The 10,584-nt window shown below is 46.9% G+C and overlaps 1 protein-coding gene across 3 annotated transcripts in view; it reads left to right on the forward strand.

The window, feature by feature from the left end:
- The first annotated feature begins 2,159 nt into the window (after positions 1–2,159).
- Positions 2,160–10,584, forward strand: part of LOC145657539 (protein diaphanous homolog 1-like) — a 23,535-nt gene continuing 15,110 nt past the window's right edge. The window contains exons 1-7 of one of the 3 annotated variants that reach the window (XM_081712917.1): positions 2,160–2,223; positions 8,277–8,372; positions 8,597–8,691; positions 8,998–9,099; positions 9,316–9,555; positions 9,740–9,869; positions 10,070–10,193. In XM_081712917.1, the coding sequence (XP_081569043.1) occupies positions 2,175–2,223; positions 8,277–8,372; positions 8,597–8,691; positions 8,998–9,099; positions 9,316–9,555; positions 9,740–9,869; positions 10,070–10,193 (836 nt within the window). In that variant the 5' untranslated portion in view covers positions 2,160–2,174. Of the gene's footprint in view, positions 2,224–7,075; positions 7,101–8,276; positions 8,373–8,596; positions 8,692–8,997; positions 9,100–9,315; positions 9,556–9,739; positions 9,870–10,069; positions 10,194–10,584 lie in introns of those variants that run through there. The other 2 variants (XM_081712918.1, XM_081712919.1) reach the window with 2 other exon arrangements.

A 10,584-nucleotide genomic window follows, 5' to 3' on the forward strand; every position in this document is an offset into this window, starting at 1 on the left:
TGAGAGCCTTTTGTGTGCATGTCCCCTACTGGGTCTTTGCTGATGAGTGACCGACTCCTCCCCTGGCCCATGACCTCATTAGACCGACCTCGTTAGAGCCTCGTTATGGACTTCCTCTTAATTAAGAGACCAGAGCCTGGTCTCGCAACACAGACACGTGCATGCGCGCGCACATTCTCACGTGCTCTGTCCTGTCCTGATAGAGATGGGAATAAGGCCATTCTAAGAGCTGGAGGGAGGGAGAGTTAGTCAGTGTGATGGGTGAGCAGAACTGAGGCCTGTGATTTTAGCCTCTGGAAGGTAATTGCTCTATCTTGACTCCAGTCTGTATCTTCAGTCTCGTGTGTGTGTGTGTGTGTGTGTGTGTGTGTGTGTGTGTGTGTGTGTGTGTGTGTGCATGCATGCGTGTGCATGCGCTTAGAACAGTAAGATCCAGCTTCAAAATTTTATAAAGCTGTCAGCACTCTCACCATCCTGAGCCAACCAGAGTTGACACACACTCACTGGAGCAAAAATGCACACACCCGTGGCCTCCACCATGCACACGCGTTCCGGTACACTCGTGCTGAGCAATAAGCGCGCACACACCCAGGCTTTTAGAAAGACTGGCGGTGCAGCCGCTGTCCGTAGTACGGCCTGAGAACTGGTTTGGTGTGTTGCTGTATGTGAAGGGTTTTGGTGGTTGTTTTAAGTGGCAGTGTGGTGTGAGGAAGTGGGATTGACTGGTGCACAGCTTTTAAACCTCACTATCTGATTTCCCTGTGGGCCCCGAACTACTGAGTGGATTAGCAGCCTATACACACACACACACACTGCAGACAAAATCTTAAGGAGCATTCTTGTGACGTTTAAGTGCATTTGACTGCCATCTGCTCACATTTTGGGAGTGCGTTCACCTTTTGACTCCAGGGCGTGCGTGCGTGCGTGCGCGTGTCTTCTGTACTGTCGGTGACACCATCAGCTTGGCCCATGATGCCTTGCTCCTAGCTGCTCTTCCCCTGCACCCTGCACGCGGTCTGGAGACGTCCTGCTCCCGGACCCCTGCACGCGGTCTGGAGACGTCCTGCTCCCGGACCCCTGCACGCGGTCTGGAGACGTCCTGCTCCCTCACACATTTATTTACACCTGTGGGTTCAGACTCTCTGTGATGGTTTAACGTCCCAGTTGTGCCTTTTCTCTGATATGAATTATAATGTTTGGTGCCAATCGCTAACATGCTGGACACCCACGGGACATGGAAATTCTTGAATATCATGGAATTTTAAAACGTCTGTTCCTGACATGTAAAGTTAGAGGTTTTCATTATTTTTTGGGTTGTCATGGAATATCTGTTGGTTGCCATTTCTCAAAATGTCAAATTTTCATGCATACACCCATATTGAGCGAGTGCTTGTCATGCTTATTGTTTTTCCATAAACGATGGGTTGTGTGTGGTGTTTTTTTTTTGGCCTGTTGGTGATATTCAGGGATCCCTGAACACGCTAAATCTTTGTGCGTGGGCCCTGCGTGCTGTCTGTGTCATACATACAGATATACACAGGAATGCAAGCGAGTAGGACCCACTGAGCAGAATAAGTGGGTGCTCGCTTTCTCGTGCTCGCTCTCTCTCTCTCTCTCGCGCTTCCCCCCCTGCCTGGAAGGGATAGTGCGGCCTGTCTCAACTTTGCGGTCTGAGAGGCTGGGAGGTGCTGAAGGTTCTCTACCCCCTGCCTCTGTTAATTGGACAGTTCCATATGGATGCTGCACAGCTAAAAATCAAAGCACAGTTGGACTTGGAAAGGGGGTTAGCACACGCCATCATCATAAGGGCCTCTGTAGATTACAGTGCACAGGGTGGGAGTGGTGTAAACTCTCTCACACACATACACACCAGATCGCACACAACCTTATTTTGAATAAGTTTTGGCTTATCATTTTCAAATCTGCCTTTCGTGTACATGACACTGTCTGGATGCTTGTACGCATCTTTGTCGACTTCTTTCTCTCTCTCTCTCTCTCTCTCTCTCCATCTCCCTACGTCTCTCTCCCTCTCTCTGTCTCCCTCCCTCTCTCGATCTCCCTGCTGCTCCAGTAAAGAAGCGTCCTCCAGCAGAGCCTGCAGCGGAGAACTGCTGAGCGAGGGAATGAGTGTCCTCTCCCCAGAAATGAACAGATGGAGATGAAGGGAAGGAGGGATGGATTGCGAGAGTGGAGGGGGTTTGTGGTTGGAGGGGTTTACTTATTGTGAGTTTGAGTCTCTATCCTGGAAGCAGTTGTTCGTGTGTACCCTTGTGTCACTGCAAGCTGTGTGTGTGTGTGTGTGTGTGTGTGTGTGTGTTGCAGTTCTGGAGAGATGGTTGGGCCGTGTATGAGGATTTGACTGTAACTCTTTCAGGCAGGCAGAAAGACTGCAATCCCAATGGGGTTGCTCTAGAGAGAGAGAGAGATTGAGTATGTGTGTGCCCGTGCGTGTCTATGCATATGTAAGGATAAGTACGAGGATAAGTAAGAGTCTCCTGCTAGCCTTAGTCTGATGTTCGTTTGTGATTCTCCAGTAGACGCTTGCCGTCCTCACAGTTTTGTCCTCGTGACCTCTGCACTTTTGGCACTTTCTTCTCCTCCCTCTCTCCCCTCGTCTCCTCCCTCTCTCCCCTTGTCTCACTCCTCTGCCTTTAGTCTGCTCTCTTCAGTCTCTCTCCACTTCCCTGCTCGCCACTCTCCTCTACTTTTATTAGTGCCGTTTAATTGTTTTTTTCCACTAGAGGGAGCTGTCCAGCGAACATGTAAACCTGTCGGTCAGCTCTGCTCGTGCTGGGTTTAGAGGTGTCGGCAAGCATCAGTAGTCTGTCTGTCCTAAGCACACGCGAGACGGTCTTTGCCCTTCCTACGGGACACGCACGCTGACGCCTATGACACGCTCACCCTTTAACCCCTGCACTGCCCTCATTAGATGACCTGTTAGATGGCAGACACCATAATGTTCATCTTGGAAAGAGGCTCTGGGTTTCTGTATGTATGTGATGGTGGGGAGGCTTGGGAGGTGTGGTGGACATTTGTGCCTTCTCAAGTGGACCTGGGGGATTTTGGTTGATGCTGTTAGTGTTTCTTTAGATTGTGACCTTTCATATCGGTGTGCAGTCTTTTTGCTTCTATTATTTTGTGTGTGTGTGTGTGTGTGTGTGTGTGTGTGTGTGTGTGTTGGAGAAATCTGGGCTGGAGCTCCGTGAGGTGTGAAGGAAGGATGGATAGTGCTGAGTCTTTGCTTCTTATCGCAAAAGGTCTTTTTTGCGCCTTCTAAATAGCTTGTGCTGTTTTGTGGGTGTATGTAAGACCATCATCAACAATATCTCTCTACACCCCCCATGTGGGTGTGCACATGCCTGCGTGTGTGTAATTGGGTTGTTTGAATAGCTGTAGTAAATCTTAGTGTTAGTCTGATAGGGCTGTGATTTAATAGCTGTTCTCAGGCCCAGACACCACTACTCTCTCTTGGCCTCAGTCACTCTGCCTGCCTGAGGGTTATAGACTTTAGAAGTGTTTGTGTGTGTGTTCAGGTAATTGCTTATGCAAGCTGCCTAGTGTTTGTGCGTCATTGCTACGGTTCTTAACAGAAAGAAGGAGAGAGAGAGCGGACACAGGCACCCTGCAGAGCTCACTCGCTCACTCTCTCTCTGGAGAAACCTTGTCCTCCTCTTCTCATCCACACACACACACACAATCTCTGTCTGAGATTACACAAAATAATTTAGTAAGTGGACATGCAGGCAGAGAGATTCTGTCAAATCAGGGTAAATGTCACTCTTTTTTACTGAACAGCAAATAGTGCAGTTCAAATGTTTGGGCAGTAGGTGGCAGCATGTCCCCACACATGGATATGAAAGGGAGACTCTGGTGTGTGCATGTGTGTCTGGTGTGAACTATAACTACTGTACGGTGTGTGTACCGCATACAGGTTTAAAAGTGTTCAGAGGGTTGAGTTGCTCTACAGGAAACTGATGTGATGTGGTATTGCAGTGCTAAAGGTGTGTGCTGTCAGTCAGGGTAGGTCACCTGTCCTCCATGTCCATGTCACTGCAGGGCTTGACGTTGGAGGACTTTGTGGAGCAGAAGGCTCTGCTCTCTACAGGACCATGAGTGAGGAACACCTGTATAATGCTTACTATGTACAGGGGGTTTTGAAAGCCTCATCTGTTTGTTTCTGTTTAGTTAATTACAGGGTTATCACTGATTTTTGATACATTTCTGAGTTAAGGGACACGCTTAAATCCCCATGCTTAAACTTTTTTTTAATTAATACATTATGTTGCATGTGTGTAAGATGGTGTTTGCTTCCTTGTGTAGCTGTATCATTTTATATCATTTAATTTCTTTTACTATGACTTTTTGACTAAGGGCTATGCGTTGGTTTCAGATGCCTGTTAAAGGAGAATATTTACATATACAGTTTGGGGACTCAACCTCATCTGTGTGTTGTGCTTTTGGAGTTGAACATTATTTACAATATATTTAAACTGCACCTGAAGCAGTTACAGCTCTCATACACCAGGGGTGTGCAAGTGAGCAGCTTCCAGGCCCTGCCCCAAACCCGCCCCTTAGGTCTGCTCCTCCCCTTTCCTGTCCAGGTCCCTCCCCACTCCTCATCTTTCTCATACCACACCCTGCCATCTGGCCCTGAGTCATCTCCCCCTTCACCCTCCCTTCCTCCGTCCATTTTCTCTCCTTCCTTTCAGAACAACAAAAAAAAAAAACCTGAATGAAAGGGCTCTTTCAGCTGCAAGGTTACCCCCAGCAACCAAAGCTGTGGAAACTCCCCAGAACACCCCCCCCCACACACACACACACACACACACGCACGCACGATTGGGGACATTTAAAGTTTAAAGGACTGGTCTCTCCTGTCAAATGCAGAACCCACAGTCTGCATGTGCTTTCTTCCACTTTCTTCCTTTGTTCTAACTTTTATTTCTCTTTCTTTTTCTTTTTCTTTCTTTCTTTCTTCCACTTCAGTCTTTTATTTTGTGCTCCTGTTCACGGAGCCTACTCACACTGTTGCACTGTTTGTTTGGCATTGGAAGCGTGTGTGTTTATTAGATTAAGGACTGGCTGGAGGACACTGTTCAGCAAGGAGAAACATCCCCCACTGTGGCTCTCAAATTCTTTTAGTTTAAACGGGAAACCTGTCAGCTTTCCCTGCTCTTTTGTCACTACAGCACGTAACATTAATGAATAACATTAATAAGTGTTCATGCCCTCGGACTATCGCTTTTTAAAGTATTAAAAAACCTCTTCAAATGTGTTAACCACGTTTTATGAAGCTTTCTGAAAGCTACGTTTCGGTTCCTCTGTGTGGCCACTAGAGGTGCTAGTACTCCATCAAACTTGAATTTCTCTGCACTGGGGAGGGGGGGGGGGGGGGGTGGCTGTCATCTGAAAGCTTTTAGAGTAAAAATAACTTCAACCCACACTCCCTTCAACAAGAATTGGAGAGAGCAGAATATATAGCTGGTCTTTGTGTCAGTCTTTCGGAGTGAGGCTGCGTAGCTCACTGAGCAAAGTCTGCTCGAAAACACTTGTGTAGACTTCAGATAGATGTGTATATACCCCTTCCTCCTCTCCTTTCCTTCCTTCTCTCTCCCTCTCTGATCGACTGTGACCCCTCACACTCACTCAGGTTTTTTCCTTATATGGAGATAAGGAAGAGGATGGATAGAATCTGTGTGTGTGTGCTGGATTTAGGTTCATCCTTGCTGAGTTCCAAAAGACGCAGAAGACAGAGAGTCTGCTCAGCACTGAAGTAAGAAATGGAGCAGGAGGAGATCTAGTTTTCTTAGCCAATAACTTTATGTACTAGAGGGGGGGAGAGAGGGAGATCTGAGGGTAATGGAGTAAGACAGCTGCGCACATTCTGAAGTGTGTGTGTGTGTGTGTGTGTGTGTGTGTGTGTGTGTGTCTGCAGTTACCCCCATCCTCCGGGCCCCCTGTTAGCAGGCAGCTGTTTATTGAGGTTTATGGAGGCAAAGGGCAGGAAGGGGGGACAGGGGGCAGGAAGTGGGGTGGGGAGTAATGGGGATGTGCTTCAGGGGAAATTCCATATGCGTGGAACAATAGAAGCAGCAGGTATCACAAATGAATATGGAAAACAGAGGGCTATGTATATGTTCTCTCTCTTCCTCCCTTGCTCCCGCTCTCCCTTGCACTCTCTCGCTCTCACATTCACATACACAGACGATAATGTAAACCAGCTGTAAAAAAGTTTTGTCTGCTGTATTCGCAATTGCCACCAGAGGTGCCATTGCTTTATAAATGAGAGAAAGTGTGTGTGTGTGTGTGTGTGTGTGCGTGTGTAAGTGTGTGTGTGTGTGTGTGTGTGTGTGTGTGTGTGTGATAGAAGTCAGCAGCCATTTTGAACTCAGATCCCATTTTAGGAATCAGACAACAATATTAATCTGATTATCTTCCTGCTTTCTCACTGAATTAACTGAATCAAATGATCTCTAATGCTCTGGAAGGGCACATCTGTGTGCTGCCCCAGGATTATAATCTGGTCAGATTATGAATCCAAAGACAGACACACACACACAGCTGCACTGTGTTATTAAAAGTTTTTAATTTCTGTGTATGTCACTTCATGCAGTAGTTGTCTGCATTTTGTCTCACTCTTTGATGTTTTTATGCTGAAGTTCACGCTACGGGTCTTTCTCTCGAAAGGTTCGGGAGTCATGGTTACTTGCGTGCACACACGTCATTAAAGCCAGTGGTTGTTGTGATGGAGACACCGGGCTCTCCCCGCCAGCGTGCTGCGATGACTGTGGTCAGAGTTCCAGCCTCCCTGCACACAGCACTCAGACCTCAGGCACAGAGCAGAGGGATTCTGGGTAAATGAGAACAGCGGAGCCTGTGCGTAGTGTGGTTTCGGATCTGGCACTTCTCTACTGCTTGAGTCTCACTCGGCTTTATGCCAGGGTGGACTGCTCCGGAGTTGAATCTCTCTCTCACTCTCACACACGCACTAAGAGAGCAAGAAGAAAGAAACATTTATCAAATTACAAGCCAGAGAAGAGACAGAATCAAAGGAATAGAGTGAAGAAGAGAAAGAGAAGGCAGCTTGTGTATGGACAGAAGTAAGTGCCAAGAAAAACAACGGCTCTCAGGCCCGCTCAGTGAGTCAGACACTATCCACAGACCTCTCATTAGAGAGAGAGGGAGGAATGCATAGACATACAGAGAGAGGAATGGATGGATAGACAGACAGACAGATAGAGAGAGGGAGGAACGGATAGACAAAGTGAGTGGAAAAAAGACTGGCCAGAGGTTCGTGAAATAGAGTGAGACAGTCAAGGAGGGCGTCACATGGAAAGACTTCTGTGCCGTGTTTAAAGGTGAACATCTGTCTTGTGAGTTTGCTGTAGAGGGAAACGTGTTGGCACCTTCATGTAGTAATATTATGCGAGTGTGATATGGATGCAGTGATGTGGTGAAGTATATGTGCAATGTAATGCGGAACTACTCCAGTGTCTGTCTCTCTTTCTCTCTCTCTCTCTCTCTCTCTCTCTCTCTCTCTCTCTCTCTCTCTCTGAGTGCTTCCATATGCTGGTGTAATTCAATATTCCATGTAACACATGGGGAGAGTGAGGAGAAAGGAGGAAGGTTAAAAAAGAGATGAGGAAAGCCAGAACTTCATGGAGCAAAAGCGCGAGAGAAGAGGAGAAAGATCTTAGAACTTGTAGCTTAATGGAAGATCAACCATGTTTTCCCGACTGAGAGAAAGGAGTGGAGGAGAGAAAGAAAGGATGAGCAGAGGGAAGAAGAATGAAGGGGGCAAAGCGGGGGAGGGGGTGGGAGAATTAAAAGAATGGGGGGGCTGTGGGTCAGTAACTAGAGACCATCACTCACACTTCTCTCAGACCTCTGAACTACTGAGAGAGGTGGGGTGATCACAGCAGAAATCTGATCTGTGCAAGTCAAAGGAAAGGTACACGTGTGTGTGTGTGTGTGTGTGTGTGTGTGTGTTATTTAGGTGTTATTTTGGTGGGCATGTTTTGTATGCATTTCCTCACATCCCCCCTCTGGCTGATCTCCTCAGTGGAGCGCCTCACATCCCCCACTATGTCTGATCATTTTTCCTTCAAGGTTCTCACTTTAGTCAGTCTTTTTTGATGTATTGTTAGGTTTTTGGGGTTTTTTTGCTCATTTTTAATAACAGGTTATATGGTTATTAATCTTGTTTTAAAGTAGAGTATATTATTGTTAAAGTAGGATATCTTTAACTAACTGTCTCTCGCTCTCTCTGCGCGTAGGTGTAAAAGAACAGGATAAAGGAGAGGAGAAGGCAGCTCAGAAGAAGAAGGTGAAGGAGTTGAAGGTCCTTGACTCCAAATCTTCCCAGAACCTCTGTGAGTATAGGCTTGTGACCTTTGACCTGTTACCATACCGCCCGTGTCTAATCTGTGCCCTGACGGTGAGGCTACTGGTTAGCTATTTTTTGCTTTTGCATGTAATGAGTTTGTGCTCTTCAAGAAACCACTAAGAGTTGGTTCATCAGAGATGTGTGTGTGTGTGTGTGTGTGTGTGTGTGTGTGTGTGTGTGTGTGTGTGTGTGTGTGTGTGTGTGAGGCAGCTATCTTCTTGGGATCAAACAGACTGCCGTATGAGGAGATCAAAAATGTCATTCTGGAAGTTAACGAGAAGGTTCTCACTGAAAACATGGTGCAGGTGAGTGTGTGTGTCTGGGATGTTGTGAGCGGTTTGCATACACAGATGGGATTACGTCTGACAAAACCATCGTACGTCGACTGTATTGCCGACCAAGGGGATTTAGACACAACTGTAAATCACAGCCATTTACATTAACACAGAACCTGTTTATTATAAATTCAGTATGTCTATCAATATGTGAGAAGAATCGTGCATATAATGTACAAAAAAAAAAGCACTGTAATGCCACAATATTGTAATCTGTGGCGCGTCTGTAGAGTATGATCTCATTTATATCTGATTGCACATGTGCGTTTGTTTCAGAGTTTGCTGAAGTTGTTGCCTGAGCAGGAGCAGCTGACTGTGTTATCAGAGATGAAGGATGAGTATGATGACCTTGCGGAGTCGGAACAGTTTGGAGTAGTGGTGGGTACACACTGGAATATTTTTACTGGAATAATTAACATTCCGACACTTTGGCACTAGAGGAACATAATGACGACTTTGGAACTCCTCTGTGCTGATTTCCAGAGAGTCGCTGATAACTGAGGGAAGCTAAAAGGAGTGTCATTGTGTCTGATATCTCTCTCTGACTCTTGCTCTTCTCTCTCTGGGTCGGTCTCTCTCTCTGTCTCTCTACAGATCAGTTCAGTGAAGCGCCTGAAGCCCCGCCTCACCGCCATCCTCTTCTGCCTGCAGTTTGAGGAGCAGGTGAACAACGTGAAGCCTGACATCGTTGCCGTGACGGCGGCGTGCGAGGAGCTCAGGCAGAGCGAGAACTTTGCCAACCTGCTGCAGCTCATCCTGCTGATGGGAAACTTCATGAATGCGGGATCCCGCAACGCCAAGTCCTTCGGCTTCAGCATCAGCTACCTGTGCAAGGTCTGTCATGTGCACACACCCGCCCCCCCGGCACATCACAGAAACGCAGTCTTGTGTGGATGCATGTAGTATCATTCTGCAGTTAGTATGTGTGTTGCTTAATGGCGGTATTTCGTGTTGTAGTCATTGTAACTCTCTCTCTCTCGCACACTCACACCTCACCTTCCCCCCCTCTTCACCGTAGTTAAGGGACACCAAGTCCACAGATCAGAAGCAGACTCTTCTGCACTTCCTGGTAGATGTATGTCAGGAGCAGCACCCTGGAGTCATGCACTTCACCGACGAATTCATCCACCTGGAGAAGGCCAGCCGAGGTACGCGCGCGCACGCGCACACACACACACACACACACACACACACACATACACTTCACTGAGCAAAGCACTTACTAATTAACACCACACACATGTAGAAAGCTCTTATAAAGCATCACACCAAGGACAGCGTAGTGTAGCAGCACAGTCTTCTCTCTTGTCACAGATATGTAAAAATCAGTCTCTCCGTTTCCATGCAGTATCTGCAGAGACTCTGCAAAAGAACCTGGACCAGATGGGGAAGCAGATAAAGAACCTGGAGAAGGACATAGAAACGTTCCCTCCACCCCAGAACGAAAAGGACAAGTTTGTGGAGAAGATGACCATATCCTTCCCCTGGTGGCCAACACTTTGGCCCTCCGTTTCCATTGTGCACACGGTCCAAATGAGGCCGTGACTCCGTTTGACACTATATGGCACTATATGACACCGTATGATTTTTAACTCTTTTTGTTCTTAAGTATTTGTAATCCTTTTTAGAGAGAAAAAGCATTTCAGGCGAATTTAAATATTTGAATATTCAGGGTGATTTTAAATATTTAAATCAAATCACAAACCTGTTACGAAAAATTAAGTCCTTTTGCAAGATTTTCAAACCTCCTTGTTGACTAGAGATGCAGATTGATGGCTGTTAGCCTAAAGGCCTGTTGCAGACGTTTGGCCGTGTCCGTCGTCTGGGCTGTGTGAGTTCTGTTTTGCGGCGTCAAGTCTAGCC

Source organism: Electrophorus electricus, chromosome 4 (genome assembly GCF_041902795.1).
Source record: "Electrophorus electricus isolate QZ-2024a chromosome 4, ASM4190279v1, whole genome shotgun sequence".
NCBI lineage: Eukaryota > Metazoa > Chordata > Actinopteri > Gymnotiformes > Gymnotidae > Electrophorus > Electrophorus electricus.